At 34.3% G+C, this 24,665-nt stretch overlaps 1 protein-coding gene across 1 annotated transcript in view; it reads right to left on the bottom strand.

Moving 5' to 3' along the window:
• The window catches only part of LOC121320666 (neuroligin-4, X-linked-like), a 66,639-nt gene extending 51,346 nt beyond the window's left edge, over positions 1-15,293 (bottom strand). The window contains exons 1-2 of the mRNA XM_041259214.1: positions 15,037-15,293; positions 1,276-1,998 (exon numbers count right to left, since the gene is read on the bottom strand). Coding sequence (XP_041115148.1) covers positions 1,276-1,747 — 472 coding nt within the window. The 5' untranslated portion in view covers positions 1,748-1,998; positions 15,037-15,293. The remainder of the gene's footprint in view (positions 1-1,275; positions 1,999-15,036) is intronic.
• Between the last annotated feature and the right edge of the window lie 9,372 nt (positions 15,294-24,665).

Raw genomic sequence — 24,665 nt, 5'->3', positions numbered from 1 at the left:
AATAAATAAAAGGTAGCTTATGTATGAAACTATATAAGATATGAAAACAATTATCGTGCATCAATTGTCGTCAATTGAATAGCTGGCCTCAGTTGCAACTGTAATAATGCACTGAAATAATTATTGTAGCAGGATTGTGCTGTATTGATCACACAAGCATTTTTTTTCTTATTCTTCCCCTACATTACTCGATAGAGCATAACATGGCTTTGAGAACTAAAGACTGTTAATCACATACTTGCAGTGCTGCACCATTTCATGATAAGTAATTGCAATTAAGCTATACAGTAATAAGAAATCTTTAATTCTACATTTGTAATGTTTGGGACAGTAGTAAAGGATAGACCGGGTTTAGTATTAGTATTATATATTGGAACATATCTATTTCTAGTGTGCTTTAGCCCTCTGATATTACTAAAGGAAAATTTGGCATTGTGTTACATGTTTAACTTGTTTTTTTGTTTTTTTTTCCTCACGAAACCAGGTGGGCTTATACTGATATCGCACTCACTAAATTTGGCTATTGTCTTTCCTAATCATATTCTTTGCAGCTTTTTCAGTCACAAAGCTTGATTGAACCTGCCACAACAGATAATTGAATGATCAACCATTCTTATTCTCTTATTTTTCCAGTGCAATTTTTCAAATGGTCAAGAAATGCTACATGGAGGTAATTGGCCGATGGTTCATATAGCATCTATAAAGTGAACCCTGCACTGCTTCTCATTGGTCATCTTTGCAATGCTCTTAAATAAAAATACAAAGGTAAAGATAGTTTTTAATGTCACTGTTTTTTGTCATTATTTATTTGCTCTCGCATCTTACCTTATTAACAATGTTTTAGACCAGTGTGAAGACTGGATTAGCGCAGTTGTTTTGTACTGCAATAAATTATCATACACAGGGTAATTCATGGACTGGTAAGGTGGCAGCTGATGATCAAGTGGCCAAAAGTTTACGCAGAGGTGGTGCACTGCTGCTAGGGGTTGACTTTCAGTGAATCCTTACAGATAAGGATTGTTATCTAAAACCATATATATTTCACAAATTGCATTTTTCATGTCTCTACTTTCAACACAATGTAATACAGTGTTTTTATGTATTTATCATACACTATTTGTGTGTGTTTAATTTTTTTTTGTTGTTCATGAGGTCAAACTGCACACAGGTGATGCAATATGTCTGTTTACTAAACACCCTAAAAACAGGAACTTTTCCCAAAACATTGACAAAGACTGAAATTAAAAACAAGGGAAAAAACTAAATATGACTCACCATCTTCAGTGGGAATATAGATGTTTAAGTAAAGGCAGTCTTCATTTTGGTCTTGCACATAGTTTACCACTGTATCCAAACTGGCTGTAAACCAGACTGGCAACATGTCATTAAGTAAAAAACGGTCTTCCAGGTACTGGGGACAGACGGCGGCAAACTGAGTGGCATTCCTGATGCCAGTCCATGAAGAAGGGGGGTCAGGAGGCTGGAACCTTCTTTCCCCAGTTGGTGGAGAGGCGTAAGGAACTCCAAGATATTGTTCCACTGGACCAAGGATCTCATTGGGTAAGGGTGTTTTTAAACCACGCAATTTTCCATAATGTGTTGTTATTATTGAATACTGTGCTTGGCAGTTGATAGAAGTAAATCTTACCGCCAGAGTGGATAGCCAAAAAATCAAATTTACATTCACCATCACACAGAAAGGTGTGAAACAGAAAGGCAGCCATATAATTCCCTTTGGCTGAGACATTGTCTAAAATAACATTTGTAGATTATGGTCTTCCACAGCCAAAATAATTATCTTGTTTAAGCTATAACTTAGCCGTGTTTAATGATTGCCATAAAGAGCACCCATGGATAAAACCAGCCTCTTCAGCAGTAGAAGCCATCCCAGTGCATGGATTTCATACTGCAAGCAGTTCCACCTTCCAGTTGATGAGAAGATAGAAGTCACGCAAGTGCAATTACTTCCCAGAATTGATTAAAGCCAGATCGATCAACCTGCGGGTGAGATAAAGCAGACAGTTTAAATTAATGATTTACCGCGGATGCACAGTTAAGAATGTTAACTCTTCGCCGCATCTTCATTTCGCACTGCATCCCTGATAGAGATACACATATCTCAGCAATCACCACCAGTAAGGTGCATCACAAGCATCTCAGTTGGAGTCTCTAGTATCATAATCATGTTTTTAGTCCCAACAACAACTTGTTTGATGTAAACACACAGAGACAGTGTGTGGGTGGCTTACTATTTTATTTCGATCCTCAATTCTACCATGGTGAAAGCATTTTTGAAACTGTCTTTGTGTCTTGGTGTCATATGTATTTTTTTGGAAGCTAGAGAACAGCATGTGGCCAGGGAAATTACAAAATGATTTGTCTTGCCCTGTTTACCTATAATTCAATTTCTACAAAAACAACCCACTTTATTATTAACATTAGCGTGTTCTCTCTAACCCTTGAAAACATAATTTCTTGCAATTATTGAAGTTTTTTTTTAGTTTTTTTTTTTTAGCATGATTGGTTGAACTGTCACTGGATGAAAGAATAATTTGTTGTTTTTCTTGAAGCCAAAAAACTAAACTCCACATTAATTAAACAAACAAGGCAAAGTAATGGTTTATGGCAGATACAGTGCCTATAGGAAGTATTCACCCCCCTTGGATGTTTTCACAGTTTGTTGTGTTACAAACTGAAATCTTGATGCATTTAAATGGGATTTTTTTTGAAGAGGCAAGAGAAATGTTATTGTGAAACAATAGTTAATGAAAAAAAAAAAAAAACTGAAATGTCCTGGTTAGATAAGTATTCACCCCCCGAGTCAATACCTGGCAGAACCACCTTTGGCAGCAATTACAGTTGAGTCTTTTGGGGTAAGTCTCAATTCAATCCACAGAAGCTTGGATGGAAGCATCCGTAACAAGCTGCTTCCGCGTCATTGATACGTGCATTGTTTACTTGCTTCTGTCACCCAGGTCAACCCTGCTTTATCAAAAGCCGTGAGAAATCTTGTACCTGACCCACATGATGCCAGTGTGCAAGGGACTTAAATGTAGCCCATCAAAAAAAGGGTTTAAACTGAACTCAGAGATATCATCCATTATAATTGTTTTCTTTTTTGAAATACTCTATCCCGATTGGTCAAAGCATTACATAGTTGGTGTTGACATTACAGCATATCGTCATGGGTTGGCAATTCTTTTCAAAAAGATATCCATACGTCATTAGCCTATAAAAAAAAAAAAAAAAAAAAGATGCATGTAAATGTTTATTTATAAATAAATAACAGCACCTGATATTGTTGCAGGTCCTGTGAGGAAGGGTCTGCGTGATTTAAGGCGGACTCATTTATGCTGTGTCATAATGAAAATGTCCAGTAATATTTTAATTTAAAATGTAATGAACAAACCAAGAATTACAAGAAGTATAATGAATCAAAAAAAGGAAAAACTGCACTTTCAATGGCAATGTTCAAGTGAACATTTATAAATTGTTTTATTTTTAATTAATACATTATTTTTATTTTTTTTTTACGTTATATGGAACTATTTTTTCTTAGCTCAGTTTTGGGTGGAATTTAGTTTAATAAGTAGATACAGCTGCTGCATATACAGTATATTACATGCTGAGTAAGCATGTTGACATTTTTACCTACAGAAACACTGTTTAGATAATTGTTACTGTTAAGGCGTAGTAATATTAATAGATCAGGTAAGTAAGTTGGTCTATGATGTCACAGCGGTGCGGTAAGACAATTATTACTGCACAGTCATGTGTTCTTGTTCAGCACTTAATTTATCAACGCCATTTTTTAAACTATAATATCACCACGATATTAAAGTTTATCACACACACACACACACACACACACACCAGGGTTCAACATTAACCATGGCCCGGCGGACCGGGGCCGGTAGAGAGCGCAGTTTGGCTGGTAGTCACGAAGCACCACAGGCCCAACTGGGCCAGTTGCCCTCAGTATTATAATTATATTATATATATATATATATATATATATATATATATATATATATATATATATATATATATATATATATGGCTTCCGTTTCATGAATCCAGGAAAACGGGCCAGTGTGTCAAAAAGCTGAAAATTAATTTACAAACCATTTTTTAAAAACATAACTATGAACTAATCCTAACTTTCCCGCCGTGCGTCATATTTGTTGTACAGTCAGAATATGAGACTGTATACCGAAGTGCTCTGTTGGTATTCGTTCCCGCGGCAAATCTTTTACATATTGGGTTTTCTACAACTAAGCAACCAATAAGCCAAAAGGAAAGCACTGAAATCAATAAATCATAAAGAATATAATTATGAAAAAAAATGAAGACGAACATTTAGAGTGGAAGCTTCATTATGACAGAAAAAAGTAACGTTTTGCTTTGTTTGGCGTAGGGTTGTAAAATATTAAACGGTTAAACGTTTAAAAGATAAGTATTTATTATACCGTTAAATATATGTCTTACCGTTTATATATTTTAGTTGCTATCTTTAACTCAGCCCCATTAATTTCGGTGCGCCAGCGCACCAAACTTTAAACTGAAACTACAGAAACGTAGCTTTCAAATGGCATCTTACTTATTACCACGTTTCGTAGCCTTAGCAATAGCCTTCCGCATCTCAAATCACGTCTCATCTTTCAGGGACAGGTGGATAGGTTGCTTTACATGTCCATCACTCATTAAAAAAAAAAAAAAAAAAATTAAAATAAAAAAAAAAAAACTACGTCCCCTCTCGTTATCGCAATACTTGGTAAATACTTTTCCATTGCAGTACGGGCACCCATAGTTTGAAGATGGAGCGATCAAAGAGAAGTAATGCCTGGAATCATTTCACAAAATTAACACCTGTCACAGTTAAATGTAAACTGTGTAATACAGAGCTGAGGTTATAAAGCATTGGAGCAATGCTGAACCATTTGAAGCTGAAACATCCCTCTGTTTCATGTGAAGAAGACAAAAATCAAACACTGACAGCGTTTGTTTCTGGCGCAAGGAAATGCAACACACAATGTGACGAAAAACTAGCACAGTTGCTGTGTACCATGATCAGTAAAGGTATGCTGCCTGTAAGTTTCGCTGAGGGTACAGGCATGCATTGATGAGAACCTGAATACCGTGTTCCTGTGAGAGACTATAACCTCGCAACTAGAAAAGAGTTATGATAAGTGTTAGGATAATACAGTAGAAAACTAACTGCATAATTACTTCAGGGAGCCTTGTCCTTCATTATAATGCATCGTCTGTGCCTTTCGAACGTGTTTTCTCCAACGCTGGCCTTACTGTTAATCGTCTGTGCACAGACCTGACACCAGAGCATGTAAACATGTTAATTTTTCTAAACAAAAGCAGTAGAATTTAAATGCAGGTGTTCTAAAATTTGATTCAAGTGAACTGGACTCTAAAACCGTTTTTTTTTTGTTCTAAATCAGACTTTTTTGTGTTTTTGGACGTCTGGGATATGTACAAATTAATTTTCCAGTGACTTTCTACTAGTTAAGTGGTTAACGTTTCATGTGACTCATCTGGTGGTATTGTTAGTATTGAGTATCACAATACTAAAATTGGTATCAGCATCGTGGGGAAAAATTTTGGTATCGCCCACCAGATTAACTCCTTAACGGTTAAACATTTAAACGTTATAATTTGAATAGTTTAAATGTTTTTTTTTTTTTTTTTTTTTTTTTTTTTTAACAATATTTACATCCCTAGTTTGGCGTCAGTTTTCCAGACTTGCAGATAAAATAGCAGCTTTATTTGTTGTGAATTCAACATTTTGTTTACATCATATCCAGTCTCACAGTAAAATGTCCAGATTGATACCCAGATACGCAATCACATTGTTTAACTTTTTGATTTGGGATCCGCTGTGTTCAGGTCAAAAATGCCATTCAGAATCTTTCCAGAACTCGCTGGTATCACTGAGCAAGATTGGCGCTGACTTGGGAGAGGCTACACAAAGCGACAATGCTCTGAGAAGGATTGTTGTTATTTTGTATTATGAATATTGTTTTATTATTAGGATTAGGGATGGGAATTTGGAATAGTTTCCTATTTAAATACACAGAGTGCAACATTTTTGTGTTCGATTACCCGAACTCTGGACCGTTACGCTACCAAGAGACAAATGCTTGTGCACAAGTAGACAGCATAACAGTGTAAGCCAGTAAAGTTTAGCCGGATTCACAAAGTGTTCAAACAATGTCCAAGACGAGATGTCTTCGCTCTGTCCCCTAGTTCCTTAGGCACACGTTTTTTTTTTTCTTTTGTTTACTGAATTAAAATACACCGAACTCAATGAGCAATAACGTCACAGCGCGTACCTCTTCCAATTAAAGCAACAATAGCATAATATTGCGCAAACCCCAAATAATAATTTCTGCTGTAGTGTATTCAGAATAAAATAACACCTATCATATAGCAACCTAAATATTCTACATTTGTTTAATTCTAACAAATAATATTTATAACAATCTTAGTGTAAATATTGTAACCTGGCCAAAATAGAAAATACATTCCAACATTACAATAGTTTAACATTACTAGCCATCAAATACTGACATCAGACGAATCGAAGTCAAGTTACTTTGTTTATTCAATAACCTGTCAATAATTCAAAACAAAGATACCTGGATGTTGCCTTTACTCCATCCATTCACAGAAAGTCAACAGTAGATGTTTTACACTGAACAGCAGTCCAGAGTTAAAAAAATAACTCCTTTACAACTCAAAGTATCTTGCCCTTTCTTATAGTCACTGCGTTGTTGTGCTTAACATTTAGTATGTCTTTATACTCATCATAACGTTAAATTACCTTTCTAATTTCATGTTACCCAAGTTTGGATTACTTCTTTTAGCACTTGCTATATACATGTTAAAGTAACACATATTGAAATGCTTCGTTTAGCCAGTTTCTTTTGAGACGTGGGCTCTCTTTGGTTACCATACACAACATACTGAAAATAAAAACCATCATGACCAAAAATATATAAATATATTTGGCCAGATAAAATTGCATCCGGACCAGTAAAAACACTAGCTCAGAGGCCCGAGGGGCCAGTAGTTAAAAATCTAAGCGTAGAGCCCTGCACACTGTGCCGTATTGCTTTCATATGCTATTCATTTGCTTTATCACTGGTTTATTGTAGTACGTTGTGTTCTGAGCACTACTTTTTTTTTTTTTTTTTAAATGTACAGTTTACTCATGACATGGTCCCGAGATTGTGTGGCTTCTTTTAGAATCAATTGATATGTGTAAACAGTACAGTTTAGTTTAGTTGTAAATGTGGAAGCCCTACTTTGATGGAGTTTTGTTTTTACGCAATTCAATTTACAAAGTCTTCAGCATTTTCAAAAGCTATAAATGATAACACCATTAGAACCAAACAGATAAAGAATGTTCCAAAACACAATTATACACCATGTGAGAACTAAATGCTAGATTTGGAATAGCACTAGTGTACCTGTAATGTAAGTTATACTCACTTTGCATTTTTCTGCAAGACTTTGATGTCAGTATCTATTGATTTTGTTTTTGTTTTTTACAAGGTAATATTATTAAAGGATATATTGATTTGTATTACCAATCCAATTAAGCAGTACTCCTTGGTAAATTTCTAACAGACAGACAGATACAAGTGAAGGCAATGTGGTTATCTATACAAGTGCTGTAAGACAAAATGCTAATTTCTGACCATATATTGTCATTTCTATTTGTATTTGGGTAGCTAATGGACTTAGGCAGCAGTTCTCAATAATAAAACATTTTTTAAAAATCCCTTAAGTATGTGAATTTTATTTTTTATTTATCTATTTATTTATTATTTTACCAATGAGAATGATACTTATTTAGTATGGAAAACCACACTTAATAAAGCAGAGTCCTAATCTGTATTTTCGAATCAGTGATGGTTCTGTTCCCGCCGTATTCTACTCTTGTTCAGTACATAAAATAGACCGGTTTGTGGTGTGTGAAAAAAAGCAATTGTGCAATTGTTTAAAAAAAACAAAAAGTTCGGAAATATGAAGAACTTACTTGGAAATTGAATTTACCTTAGTTGGCACTGCAGTGTGTTGTTTGTGGTAATGTGTTGGCTAATGACAGAATATTAAAAACAAAAGTACATTTGGAGAAACGTATGTCTCCAAAAATGTGTAGCATTTCAGTAATATTTTCTTTGGAAAATTCATCAATTTTAAAAAAGAGAGAACTTAATAGGATAATCCATTTTAGAAACGGTACGAGGTATGTGTGTTTTGTTGTTGTTTAACATTGGAATCAGGTATGGCATTCTATGCAGTGGATGGAACTGTACCCAAGATGATGTAATGAAATTATGGCTAATAATTCACTGTGATTGTGCGATTATAATTTTCACCATTGTGAAGGATTGAAAGTAAAAAAAATGCTACGGTGGGCATGATTCAATGATTCAAAGAAGGCTGAGAACCCCTGGAATAAGGAACTAACAAGGGTTCTCACTGAAGTTGTTTACATGTCCCTCTAATGAAACATGTTGCATCTGAACAGTAATATCTCATTGCTTTGCACCAATGGAACCATTTGCTCATTTAATCTGATCAATTGCAGTTTCTCAGAAACAGTTTGGTGCTGCTTCAGCAAACCTAATTACTGTGTTTTCCTGAAAGGATAATTTACTTCTTAAACCTATAATGTCACAGTAAGTGAAGGTCATTTTAATAATTACTTGAGAAAATGACACGATATGATGGTACTAGCTGATACAGATCTGATATTAAGTAGGTTAACCACACTTTTTGAAAAGATTACTATTCATCCTTTGTACTTTCTAGGATTCAATGTGATAATCCTAAAAAAAAATGGCCACTTAATGTAGTTGCTTTTTGTTTATACACAACATACTAACTTACCCCATGTTCATTTAATTGTATGTCAGCCACTCATGTAAACATATACATTGTTTTAAGAATGCTGGTATTATACGCATCTGTGTTTATTCCTGAATCAGATTATTATTCAGCACTGAACAGCATACGTGCAACACTGTTCTTGTTATGGTTCATACAAGTGGTTTTTCAATTAAAAACCACTTTCAATCAAGGGTATTGCAGTATGGATTTTAATTTAATATATGTAAATATAGCACTCGTGAAATTGTTATTTTTCTCACTGCATCCATGTTTTTTAACGAAAAAGCAGAGATTTTACAAAACTTAGAAAAGACCTTGTCATGAGCATTTTGGTGCCAATCAACATTGCAGTTTCAGACAAGAAGATCTTTGAATATTTTGCGCAAATCCAATGCAGCGGGCAAACCAACCGTCCAACTGATTTTGTTTCAACGTCTTTTTTTATAGGCCATCCGTGCGTTATCTGCTGACACTGTCAGATCTCCATCTTACGTTGTTTTTGTCGTCAAGAGTTTAAAATATTTGGACACCAGTCTAGTAATGTGCCCATAGGCCTCTACCTATGTATGTGTTTTCAGTCAGTGAGCTGTTAAAAAGACGCCTTCAGACATAATAATAATAATAATAATAATAATAATAATAATAATAATAATAATAACATAGCAATAAGAATAGGCTTCCCAGCCTTTGTAAAGCCTAATAATTAAGTACTGGGCCTGAATTAAATCAGTTTATGGCAGATTTTAAATCTGTGGCACTTAACCTACCAATTTGCTTACCTGTCAACCACAATTTTGGAAGGTAAATCTATATAACAAATACAATATTCTGTGTTTGGAGATGCTTTATATTGCTATAGTAAGGCAATCAATAAGGAATATAGTATTATCATTTCTTTATTTGCATTAGAGCAGTACTGGTATAGTTTAAAAAAAAAAAATGTTTACAATCCTCAAAATGCAACTCCGATGTCTGGATGTCTCTGTGGGAACTCTACAGTATACTCCTCAGAGTGTTAACAATATAATAATAATAATAATTTTACATAGCATAGCTTATAATAATGGGTGCAGGCAAGTCAGGCAAAGCCTTATAAATTACTTTTTTATTTCGTAAGTATACAATATGTTTAAATGTAAAAATTTCTCTCCAGCAGTTTCTAATTATTTTTGCTTGCTTCTTTGAGTCTAATATTATTTTTTAAAGTTTTGGAACATTAACTGGAATAAAGAAACTGTATCACACTCAGACACACACACACACACAAAATACCTCATTAATAAAACTGTTTGCTCAAAAGATTGATTTATGCCATAATTTTTGTATTTTCGAAGGCAATCCATCTAATACAATCAATGTTCTCACTGCTGTGAAGACAGCAGAGTTTAGTTATGAATATATTTGAATAATGATACCACAGACTTTTATTTATTGTTGAATAGACTTGGATTTACAGCAATGATTATGAAAATGCTCCTGGTTAGAACCCATTTATTAATGACCCTGTACACTGTGTAGTGCTGGATGTGCCCTGTGCCAGGACAAAGGTTAGTTGAAGAAACACAGCTGGAGTGCACCCCCAAGGTGAGCATGCTTTCCACAGAAAGGCCCCCAGGCTGTGACACACTCAGCCCTCATGTATCAGGGACTCTCAATCTGTATGAACCTTTAAATAAAGATCTCTGATCAGTGTTCCAGCACTTTATGTTTCTTATTTTTCAAATGTTAAAATAAGCTATTGTTTTGTGAAAAATACCCTTAAGAATATACAACTGTTAGCAGTAAGACAGTATGCGCACCAGCAACAGTACTTCAATGTCGCTGGTGCTCGCTCGCGTTCTGTGTTACATGGGTTCTCCTGTAATAATTTTTTTTTTTTTTTTTTTTATCAGACAGTGTTGGACTGATGCTGGTCTTCAATTTGGTTGTGTTACAGGTGTTAAGAGGCCATCACTGGTACCGATACAAAGAGTTTTCATTTCACAGTACACTTTTTCTTCGGATTCATCAATAACGTGTTGATTTACACAAGTAAATAAGTTACAGATTATACTTTACTACTAAACATTATTTTATTTCAGCATTGAGAATGTCAGTCAGTTTGGGTGATTATGGTCTGGGGGAATTAAAGCATAGATTCAAACGTCTATTATCAGGTGTCTGGATTACATCTGGAGTACATAACCCTGTCAGATGTTGGGACTGAAATGGTTCAGAGCATAAATGCTTTACAAACATTGCTTGAGTGCATCTGAGCTGATAAGATTAGCTGCAATCTGAAGTGGGAGAATAATATTGAGTTTGTTAGTGCTTTGCTGACTACTATTCTTTAAACTACCTTTCTGATCTGCAATAAGTGTGGAACCTAACATCAGGTCCCTATAGAACTTAGTCCCATGATAGTGTTTAGTGTAAAGGTTGATAAGATAGACTTGATAGACACACTGCACTGCTTTTTTAAAATTGAGCCTGTATGTATTTCTACCAGCCAGGTTCACTGTTATGCCATGTATGTTATTACCATCGAACAACTACAGTAACACGTGAGACTCTTCTTGGCTGACTTGCAGTTTTTTGTTTGTTTGTTTATTTATTTATTTTTTATCCAATGTGGTCATAACTTAAACATGTACACATAAAGGGTGTATTGTACGCAATCAATATGAATAGTAACTGCATTAAAACAACCAATGCCAGTCTACAGATATACAACACTCAAAATAACAGATACAAAAAAAATACTTAAAAGGTCCACATGTGATGGTTTTCAACCCTTCTTGTAGGCATTGTATATCATTATAGATATCAAAGAACAAATGGTGGAATAGGGAGTGCACCGTTCTCATAACATATACAAAGATAATAATGGCTGAGCCTGCTTAGTACTTAGATGCAGGGTTCCAAGGAAAATCAGGTGTTTCAGTTAGTGGTGCTGTGTTGTTGGCTCAGTATGGGGCACTGATCTCTGCTGCATGGCTCAACTTAAGCCCCAGCATGGTGTTAGGGAGAACTGTGTTGTAAGAGGTGCCATTGATGAATCAGTAAACATCAGTTTACTACAATACAATTTACACTCACAAATTATTTTTCTAGCATTTTGAAGTCATCATGCCGTCGTCGTACTACAGTCTTCCAATTTTGGTAATGCACATTGATGGTAGTTGGGTGGTTGGCGGGGGTGCTGGATAGACGGACTTGGCCAGCGACAGTTTGGTACAATTAACATCACTCCATGGGTGATAATGTATAAAATTCAAGGGACAAATTAAAGAGTGGTCATATTACTGTAATTAAAAAAAAAAAAAAAAAAAAAAAAAAAAACTTAATTTAATTGGTAGTAGTGATAGCATGTTGGCCCAACTTTAGCACAGCACATTAAGGAATGCCTTTTGTGCTATGCGGGTATCTTAACAGAAACATTTAACAAATTATTACATTTAACCAATTTTGGAGATACAAAAAAATTAAAATAAAATAGATGACCAGTAGAATGCTCCCGTTGCATCTGTTGTAAACCCTAATGGCAAGGATTAGTGAAATTGGAACATTCTTCTGACGCGTGTAATATGAAGTATTACCATAGCTCCCTCCTTAATTACCATAAAATGACACCCACTGGTGTGGCACTTGGAAGTTTGCTGTAAAGCCTATCATAATAAAAAAGGACAGGGTCAAGTGATTTTTTTAAACAACAATAGTGCAACAAAGCTAGTGTGCTATCTCTATTTTCATTCTAAATGTAGCTATTGTTCATTAAAATACAACGGATTGTTAGTCCCAATCACAAGCAATTCAAATCTGGCCTGTTCCCTGACTAATACTCAGAAAAACATGCCCTACTTCCTATCTTACTCCTCAAGTCACCACTTTTAAAAATCACAATTATTGTATTGCCCTTTCAAATTTGAAACCTCACATCAATCGCCATAACCCATGCCTTTAGGTAGACCATGCAAGCAATCAACATGAAGATTTAAATTTTTTTTTTTTTTTTTTATGTACTGTATATTTTTTTTTTTTTTTTTTTTTTTTTAAATCTAAGTAGGTCATACAGTATTTCCTCAGAAAAATTTAGACAGATATTCAATTTTGCTTAAGATAATATAAGGACAAGTTGTGCAGCAATGTAGCATGTATATGGTTACAGCCGAAGTACACCACCTTACACCTATAAATACCCAATATTCATACCTGGATATAGTAGAATTCTGTAACTTGCACCAGTTGTTAAAAAGAGAACATTGTGCATCAGCTATAATGCATTCACAAGACGTCAAGGATGAATTACTGTTTACATATTAGTTGGGAGTTGGCCATCTTAAATAGATTGATGCAATGTGCTTTTTCACTATTATTATTATTATTATTATTATTATTATTATTATTAAGGATGGTGATGTGAGTGGGTAGGTATTACTCATGCATAATGTGTCAAGTGCATTAAAACAACTACTTGTGTGTTGGGTTAATTCCTCTTCCTCATCCTGCATTCTTCACAAAGAAAATGTCCAATGTTCTGCAACAGTTTAACCAATTTACAAATCTTACAGAGCTTAAATAGGTGTGCACACTACCACCTTGTGGCTCTATTGTGAACTTGCTGGTGAAAATGCATTGTAGTAATGTGTTTTTAAACCTCTAAAATGATCCATATGTTGCTCATGTGAAAAAAAAAAAGACAACGTTAGGATATATTGCATTATGTTTTACCTGACTACATTTCGTTTAACCATGCTGCAGAGCCAACTTAAAAGCCAACTTTCCTATTTTGTTGGTCATTGCAGTTCAACCACCTTACTGTATTACAGTATGTCCACCCATGACCCTTATATAACAAAATACCACATGAAGACAGTATTAGTAGACGTACAGTATTATATATTATAACTAGACATCCGATTATGATTAGGCGTGTAAATGCAATAAACTCTTGATTAATATGAAGAACGCTGCATGTAACTGTTACAGTATGTCACAGTGCAAGCATGTGTTTTATTTGTTACAGCATGCTGGGTCTTGAAGCAGGTTGTTTTGACCTCAGAAATATGCAGACAGAATACAAATGGCACAAGTGATGTCTGTCTCAAGTTTAAGCATCTGCAGATTGTGTGCTGTCCTGGCGCATGTTTCAGTTAGAGCTACATCTGTTTCTTAATAATACTCGGATAATAATAATAATAATAATAATAATAATAATAATATAATAATAAATAATAAATAATATAAATAATAATAATATGTGCACAAAAAGTAGGTTAAACAGTAAAACCAAATATAATTACTGGGCTGTGTGGTATTTAATTTAAAACAGCTGAAGTCCTGGTTGCTACAGAAAAACGCAAACACGTTACATGTTCGGATATACCTTTAAGAATTCATAGAAAAATACCCAAATTCTCTTTTTGGCAAGAAATTGACGAACATACGAATTGTTGGTTTATCAGAATCTCCTCCTACAGAACACACTAAGATACATTACAGATACCTTACACACATAGTGAAAAAAAAAAAAAAAAAAAAAAAAAAAAACATAAATAAATTAAAAATAGATTCTACACAAATTTGAACTAGAGTGTTCATCCAGCACCCCACGTATATTAACTAACCAGAATGCTTAACAAATGGGATTTTATTTCAAATGTCTGCACCAGGTCATGTCAAAAATATATACATGTTACTAATTTAAAATACAGAATTCTGCCAAGTAAAAAAATGAGATGACACAGGTATGTATTATTACGTAGATCGTGTGTGACATTATATATATATATATATATATATATATATATATATATATATATATATATATATATATATATATATATATAAAAAATCAAACTGTGCCCTGTTTTTGCACAACACAAGAAATTCAGAGCTTCTCGAAATACTACGTGTTGTCTGGAGAAGCTTTTCCTCCTTGTGTGTTTGTTTGTCGTTTTATACTTTGTATAAACATCTCGCACATAACGGGAAACTGTCTGCATCAACGATGAAAGCAAAAATAAAGATAAATAAATAGGTCTATATCATTAACCTAAGGAAAAGATAATGTTGCCATTTTCTAGAAATGCATCTTCAATAAAAGCAATGAAAGCAAGCCAGAAATCAGATTTCCCAACTCACCTCAGTATATCTGCAACATCTAACTCACTCTACACAGCCCGGGACTCCAGATCAAAAAAACGAATATCACAACGAAAATCTAAAACTCCGTCTCCTGTCCTCTAAAATCCAATACAATCTCCCAGTCCAAGTGAATGCATTACACCCAAGACTCTGTTTCTGAGAAGAATATCTGCTTTTTACTTGTAAATTATCTACATTTATGTAGGAAATTCATTAATTCACTGCAGGGGAATTGCAAGTTGTATGGGTCTCTGTCTGCCTTCATAGAGATACAGCGAGACTGCTCAGCAAAGAGAGATTGAGGGAGAGAGACTCCAGCCGCTCTCTCTCCCTTTGCTATTGGACCAAACTGAATGAAATTTACAAAGCCACCAACCAATAGATGCTGCATTCCACTCCATCACCATTATACACAGGAACAATATCCACTACCTTTATGCGGGAAGTTAGAAAACGCTGCATTTTCGCAAGCAGGTGTGTTTTTGACGTGTGCGTTATATTATTACGGGCATTTTAATTACGTCGAATATTTGAATAACTTGGGATTGTGTTCTTTGTTTTCTTTTCATTTTTTTAAAAAAAATTTTAAAGATGTTTTTGTTTGGGATATGGTGTACTGAATTGCAAGATATGTTACACCTATTCTGCATTGTGTTTGTCACAAAAGAGAAGCCTTGCCAACATACGTGGTATTTGGAAACCTATTGCCACATATATTATACTTTTTACTTTATTTGTTGTAGGCATTGAACTAAACAATGAAAAATTCAAAGCAACCAGTAGACATGTAAAGTATTTTCTTATACTATTACTAAAAGCACAACCACCCACTTTATAAATGATTGTCAAATATTAAGTAGTTTGTGCTTTGTTATTCAGATCCACGCACAAGTGGTTATAGTCTTGTAAGAGGAATAATGACATTTAAGAGCATTTGATAACCTCTATATTGCGTGACAGGAGTACTTTTTTTTTTTTTTTTTATCAAGGAGAAAGGGGTAGTGTATATTGCTGGTTACATTTCACGGATGCTTTTTGCATGACGCGTGAGAGACAGCCCATTTACCTAAACGTATAATCTCTAAAGAGATTATATATTAAACTAGATATCTTAATTTTCAAAAAGTACCTTTATTCCATGATTTTCCTTCAACAAAATGACACTGTAAGCTCCACCTGGTTTATGCAGTAAAGACAGACTAAAACAATACCAATTGGCAGATATAATATTCCAGCTGTAATCTTGTTTGTACATGTATTTTTCATAGCTAATTAAACTTTTAAATGTTGAGAAAGTGTATGCTGTTAAAATGATTGTTTTTTTTTTTTGTTTGTTTGTTTTAATAAAGCATTGTTCATTGCTTTTAATAAACCATTGTTCATTGTTCTATTGTTTGAAACTAAAAACACATTTGGTGAGTGGTATTGTATTTAACCAAGTACAACAGTTAACGAAGTAAACTGCTGTAAACCACAGTAACTTGTAGTACAAGGTAGTACACAAGTTGTGTGCTGTAAAAATGTGGTTATAGTATTCTGTAGTGTTTACCAGATTGCTGTAATTTACTGCAGTATTAAAATGTATAGCAGTAAACTAGTATAAACGTCAAGACTACAATAAATGGGGATGTTGCCCTTTCAAACAGTACTATATATATATATATATATATATATATATATATATATATATATATATTATATATATATATATATATTCAAAAACTGTTTGTATGACAGTTTACAATAGTTAACTGTTGTATGTTTTCAAATACTGCAGTTAAACTAATGTATTGTGGATTTAGAGGAGTTACACTATTTCCAGAACTCTTCAAGCTGTAGTTAACTTGTACTAGCTTGTGACTTTCGAAGACCAATTGTTTTGAGGACACATCACACATCAAATCAGAAATGGATTTCAAGTGCAGTGCTGTAGTTCAAGTTTCACAGAACCGTAGTTCTGTAAGAAAATCTATCAGTGGCATAACTTTGGTTTCAAAAGTGGAGGGGACAGTTTCTGTAACTGGGACATATAGTAATAGAATTTAAAATAAATGTTCATTTCATTCAGTTTGGCGCCTTTGTGGTCATTTCACAGCCACTCTATGGCAATAAGACCCCAATATGCAAATAGCAAATATTTTATAGTACTGGAAATGGTATCCCGATCAAGACATTTCATAACAAAAAGAAAAACAAAATCAGCTTTCTCCTCTGTGCTGAGACCACCCATAATGCATTGCGCGCCAAGGCTGTCTCAGTACAATAGTGATTATGCAAATAACTATTTAGAAATAAAAGTTTTAGCACTGCTGCAATGTGAGGGGGACATGTGCCATGTCATTGAAAAAGTGAGCGGGACATGTCACCCATGTAAATTACACCTATGGAGACCATAATTGATGCCCTGCACAACAATGGTGAATTCATGTCCCACTGTAGAGTTAAAACACCTTGTCAACCTATAGCCAGCAAACCATTTCAAGATGGTCTAAAGCAGTTGCTTTATTTAAAAATATTTAAAAATATTGTTTAATAATGCAATAATTTGAAAGTATTTCTGGCACAGAACTGAGGTAAATTGCAGTAAATATATGATTTGCACTGCCAATCTACTGTGTTTTGCATATTCTGAGAACACAGTATTTAACAATAAAGAGATACAAACAGTAACTATTACAATAATTACTTTAAAATAAAGTTTGGGTTCAGCAATAATAGCAAAAATCATTAAAACATTGAAGTACCACATAGATAGGGTAATAGTATAAATAGCAATTTAACATTGCCTTGGACCTTGTAAAAAGAGATGTAAAGTTTCTGAAGGGTCAGCAATTCCCTAAGTGCAAGGCAAAGTCCTTCCATCACATTATGATGTTTGCGCCCGCTTAGTATCCAGATCCCGCCCAATTCCACACTCTTTTTTTCATTTGAGAGCATTTCAATGTCATTTTAATGGATAAATGACGGTAAAGTGTAAATTTGATAGCCAGTGCAGAGCACAAGATGAACACCATTCTTTATATATGCCGCATTTTTAGCGTGCCATTAAAATGTGACTTTACAGCAGCATTATAGGAGTTTTGCACCTGCAAATCACTCTATGCTTTTCCTTACATCTCCCCCATAATATTGATCATCTTTGGCTTTAATCAGTATTAAGTTCTTAAGTTCAATTAACTGATTTAATGAGGATCAGCAGAATCAATAAATTGATTTTAATCCTAAAATCTAAATTAACTTATACTAGTATTTAATGGTTTAACATGCATATATGTTTATGTCTAAAATTAATCCAAACAGTTAAGATCAATATAAACACAAAATGTATACAGGTCTTCAGATAACACTGTATTTTTAAGATTTAGGCCAGTATACTTAACAGAAGATTACTGCAAGTTTGTCTTCCTGTTGGGTGCTTCTCTTTTGGTCTTGCTTTGTCTGAAAAGTGAAAACAGGTGGTGAAGTTGAAGGCTTGTGGACAAAGATGAAGAAGGCCTGAAGATAAAAGTGTAAGTGGTCTGGAAACAATGTGCTTCTTAAAGCAGCCCTTTTCACCACCTTTACAGAGTATGTCTTCATTTGAATCATCCAAGTCAATCATCCAATTCAATCATCCAATTCAAGGTTACTCAGAGTACATTCTGTGGGGCTCAGGATTTGGACCGTGTCACGAGTGACACAAATGGGTTAATTAGCCTGTTGGACTCTGACAGGTCTGAACAAAGCGTAACTACTCCTGATAAGAGACATTTATACTCTGTAGCAAGATTCAGGGGGCTGGGGACATTTTAATTATCTAGACATTTGTTGTAGGCTGTATAACTGATCAGTTTTGAATGTGACAATGCAATTTTCTTTTGTTGATTTAATACTTTTTTTAGACCATGAAAAAAATATCGACCTATCCTTAACTGTTAAAACCACCTCCTCTATTTCCATATTTAGAAACATATGACTGATTCCATAGATCTTGTAAATGATTTAAGTAAATTTTGTGGCATTGTCAAATCCTGTAAACTTCAGCTTGCTTATAGGTTCAGCCTTTAACTGTAACAACCAATTGTGTTTGTGTCTCAACAGCAAAGTCAGTTGTTTTAAGAGCAAAGCAACACTCCAAGGTGAACTCTAGGTTTTCCTGTAACATTTCAATGCTGTTTTTTTTTTTTTTTTTCTTATAAAGATATTGGGCAAAAACTATATTTGATTGAATATTATATTATATGGGGAAAACATTCATCTCTTCGATGTTGTTTAGAACTACAGTGTCAATAAGTGGAAGTTCTGCCTTTTATTTATTTTTTTACAAAATGATTGTATGTAATATTATGCTATGGCTTAATTTTATAATCTGAATACAGTTTTACTCATTAGATGTTTGTTTGAAATAAAAGTACATTCTCAAAATAATATTATTGCACCCCCGCTACCCCCCTCACCTCGGGACCTTGGCCCCCCCATTTTTAAAGGTTCCGGCGCCATTGCTATGATAGCTTATGGAGATGAGGTTTACTGAAACAGGATTAAACAAATATGAAAATTAGATTAAACCCCTTTTAGGTAGTCAATATAATAACCAATGAGTGTGGAAATGCATAACTTACAGGAACAAAGTAATGAGTCATGATTTAACTCACAAATTGGATCTTATTGTAAGCTATTACCAGACCTGGAAACGATATATATATATATATATATATATTATATATATATATATATATATATATATATATATATATATATATATATATATATAGTGTTGTGAAAAAGTATTTGCCCCCTGTCTGATTTTCTGCATTTTTGCACATTTTTCATATTGAATTTGGTCATATCTTTTTGTGGGTTGTAGTAGTATATAGAGGGAGTCTGAGAGAAAAAATGACACCAAAGTTTTGTGCTTCTTTCATTTCTTTGGTGTGCAAGGTAATCAAACATGCAATCTTCAGGTTATATGCAAAACATTTTAATGATCAAGCCAACTCGCAAGTGCAGTGATTCCCCAAAATGTTCTGCATTTATAGGAACATAGAACAACTAGGCATATGGCTTTTAGTGCCCAGATTTTCCCACCCAGGTCTCTTGCTCATAAAATACTTTGCTATCCCTGAAGAGACAATTGCCTTAAATATATGCAAACTAATTTTACTCCAAAACATGTTTCGGCAATGGTGACTGCCAATATTCTATGTGCAAATGTGTTCATATATTTAAGGGGGAAGCAGTTAGGAAAAATACATGTCCTACACCCAATCTTTTAGTTTCAAGGCTGGTGACACATTAATTTCAACCACCTGTGTATATTTAAATAATAATCATCCCACAAAAGGGTAGTAACCCTAAAAACATATTCTTGTCTCTTATTAGCCATCAGAATTTCCACAAAACCTTACCAGTTCCATGAAAATCGCTTTAACTAAGACTAGGTTTGAGGCTCACAATGGGTACTAATAGCAGAAGAGACTGCACAGTATACTGTGGGGCATGATTCAAAAGTTCAATAAAATCTAGCAAAAATGATAGACTTGAGATGAATTAAAATGGAAATTATTGTTATTGTTCCACGGTTAAGCTCAAATATTAAAAAATACCTTTGCCAATTATCTATATATTTAATGTGCTGGAAATATCTTTGTTTTACAACATCTCAATCAATTGTTTTTCACTGCCAGACTTGGACATAAAAGATTATATTGAGAAGCTTTGCTATATTATAGCGCACATGACCTGTCTCAAGCATCTCTTAATGATGTTTCTAAAACAATATTGCAAAAATCATATAATGCAAACTAACTCTTACTGTAAACTGCAATGCTTATGTGTAAGTGATGCACTTAAATAAAAATAAATAAATAAATAAATTCCCTATTTGATGCAGAAATAGTTCCTAATTTCTTACCAATTTTGCAGTTAGACCACCATAGTATATTCTGGTCAGTATGTTGTGTGCTCTGGATTTAGGGTGCATAAACTGTATATGACAGAGATCTGATTTCATTGGGCTAGCAGTGATAAAAAAATAAATAAATGTGACATGTCTATAAAATTGATAGGCATTGTTTTTGGTCAGAAATACACGTTTTCTAATGTATATGACTTTAGTCCTTTTTTATAATTTTTGCGCGGCACAGTAAAACCTATTTCAATAACCATATCTCCATCAATACTTTCCTTTAACTTATATCATCTACATGGTCCAATTTCTTACTTGTTTAGTAATATAGTCTGTTTGCTCTGTATGATTCTACCATGCTCAAGGTTGGCTGACAGCGACTAGGTAGGGAAGTAGCATTGCACAGTGTACTGAAGCCTCAAAATCCTAAGCAAGGTAGTGTGAATAGAGAATTGGATCTGTAGGGGGTGCAGAAGCCTGCTGGGGGTTTATGGAAAATGTATTATACTTAAATCACATTTGTTGGTGGTCCAATGGAGCTTTGCTGTTTTTTATTGAATCAAACTCTCATTATTGTAGTAACAAATAAATATTCACATGACGTTCCAGAGATCAGTTTTTTCATTTACACCCAGTTTTGCAAACTGCATGTAAGTAGAAACTTAAATTAAATGACATCATGTGTTAACTTTGCAAACTGTCCTTCAGATGTTAATGTATTTATATCACTGATCATGAATACAGATGACCAATTGGACCAGTTTTGTTTCATGAGGAATTTCGAGAATTGTGATTATTCGGGCCAGTGTTTTCCAGAAATGAAAGCGTGTTAATTAAGGAACGAAAAAACAAAAACATATTGGTCTTGATTTTTAAAACTGTACTTCAAAAGGTAAATTACAAAATGTTTTCAAAAAGGAGAAAAACACTTGCAAATGTTACAAAACTAGCAGTAAACTTAATAGGTATTTCAAGACAGTTAAAATATTGTAAGAAACAATGAAAGTAAGACTCTGCAGACCGTAATGCAGTTCACAAGTTCTCAGTTTATTATAGCAAATTACAATAGCGACAGATAGTTCTCACTTTTTGAACCCCCACATTCCCACAGACACTCATATTTATATTCCCATACAAGAACATAAAAAGATACAAGTACAACAGCACAACCAATCATAAAACATTGCCCTTTACAGTAAATATAAAGTATTACATTAAACATACCCCACCCAATCACAACCAGTTCCCTGCATTTCTGGGTGCACTCTATTTCATACTGCATGTGAACTATGGGAGCCTGATGTGTGACTTTATCACCAACAGTCCAGCCTATTCCTGTCCACAAATAATAATGCTGCCACACTCACAGTTACACTATGTTACAGTAGGTTGTTTATTTCTCATTGTACAACAACAAAGGTTGTTTTGGTACTTTCTGAAAAAAAAAAAAAATACACTTTGAAGTGAAAAGCTATGGAAAAATCAGTCCCATTGTTACCAGAGCAGGAAAATTCTAATTAAATACATATGTGAAAATCTATTGTTTTCCAAATTATCAGAACATATAGTTTATCTTGCTCTTCTTCATCTTGAAAATGCTATCTCCAGTATTCAAACAGCAGCATTTGAGTATTATTTAAATACATCAATGTTACAGTCAGCACTTACATATTCCACCCTATAATATCTTGACTTAGGTGATGGTTAATTTCATTTTGGCCTGTTTCAATCATAGACATATATAGAACTAGACCTGCCAACTGCTGACTTCTCAGTGCAGTCGAACGAGATTTCGGTCCGCCATCTTGGGAGTTTATAGGTCTGCCGCTGAGAGCACTGTACCCAACGTAAACAGGCAGATACACACAGTGTTTTTCAGGGTTTAATTTATTTAGCTTCTATAAAATGATATTTTTAAACTTGGATTTTAAACTATTAAATTATTCACCAACTCTTGCAATGTGTATTTAATTTATCTATTTATTTGCAAAAGCAAAAATCGAGATGTACATGTAGCCTACAAGACATAGCCCCCCCCCCCCCCCCCCCCCACTTTAAGGCTTTTATTAAGAATGCTTTCCAGTATTCATTTACAGCATATACGTTACAATGTTAAAATAGTACATAATCAAATACTGATATATAATTACATCACAAAAATACATATAATACATCATATGTATATATGTAAGGTATAAACCACGACGGGCTGTGCAGTTCCCGTGATATATACCACACCCGGGGTGGTGATAACGCCCGAGCCGTTAGCCGAGGGCCTTTAACCACCCAAGTACTGGTATATATCATTGGAACCACACGGCCGAAGGGGTTTATACCGCTTATAACACGGCTACCTGTCATTTGTGGGAAGAAAAATAATTAAAATAATTAAAACACATTTAAATTAAGACAAAACCAGAAACTTTTATTGTGTATGCATCTGCAGTGTAATATAGTCCCAAATTTAATTTAACTTAATTCATTATTTGTTTATTAAAAATAAATTGCACACGTTAGATTATTATGAATTTCTGTATCGAAAGTGTCATCTCGCTAGAAACTAGGGAACTGAATACAAGATGTGATGATGGGCAGAGTTTCAAACGATATGGAAGTAGGAGAGCAGCTGCAATGGAGACTTGAGGTGAGTTTGTAAGCTCGTTATATGTGGGGAACACATATTCTAGCACGTTTTCAGGATTTTGGATCTCAAAATATATTTTTGTTAGTTGTCGGACACCCTCACGTCCAAGTCGTGCTAGATTAAGTTAACGATCGAACCAGACTTTACGCAACAATCCAACTGTGGTGTCTGGGGACAGTACTTCAGTTTCTAGCAGATGCTTAAAATCCAGGCTGGTAATTCGGGGGTCGTGTTTGGCCTTGTCGTTACCTGCTTTTATAAGAGATTTCCTGACTGACAGGAATACATTGTTACTGGTTTTAAACTCGCTGTCAGCAGAGCCTACTGTTAAAATATGTATTTAGTCCAGCTCAGAGTTATAGAACTGGAGGCTGAATACTGGTCCTTAGTTGAACTTCTTGCACTGGCATAAAATCCCATATGTTGTTGAGATTTTTTGGATTTATTTCCATAAAATGAATGTTCATATTTTTTTTTTCTTTAAGTACATTAACTAGCCCATGCTGTAGTTTTTTGTTTTTAATAATTTGTGTTTTTTTCAGTCTTTTTTCTTCTATTTCATTTAACTGTTCCTCATCAACTGTTGTGTCTGTTCTTGCAGTTGCACTTATTCTATTATTAATTTTTTTCAGATGGACTGCTGTCTTCACTCAGAAAGTTGGTGTTGTACCATTTATGTGGATTTTCATCCCCAAATATATTAAAGGAAATAAGTGAAATGCCACTCATTTTCAGCTGTGCTTTTGTAACTAATAACAAATAAAATGGCATTTTGTAATGGAATTTAGAATGTACTGGTTTATTTAGTGTAAACCGGCTCATTAGTATGCAAGCCATGGTATAGGCTATATATACTCATGGTCATGTGATGATGTTCAATCAGCCGTGGTTATTTTTCCAAGCCATGTTATATATTGTCACAAAGATGGCTGTACTGGGTGACGTCAGACCTGAAACAGGAACCAACACAAAACAAACAGAGAGGTGGAGTTTTTGGTGAAGCTGAGCGCTTGCTTGTGCTCAGCATTTTATAAATGAACAGACAGAAAATAAAAGGTTGTAAGACAAACAAAACACAGGACACAGCACTGGTAG

This window comes from Polyodon spathula, chromosome 9 (assembly GCF_017654505.1).
Source record: "Polyodon spathula isolate WHYD16114869_AA chromosome 9, ASM1765450v1, whole genome shotgun sequence".
Classification (NCBI taxonomy): domain Eukaryota; kingdom Metazoa; phylum Chordata; class Actinopteri; order Acipenseriformes; family Polyodontidae; genus Polyodon; species Polyodon spathula.
The sequence above is the reverse complement of the archived record's forward strand: the minus strand, read 5'-3'. Positions and strand labels throughout refer to the sequence as shown.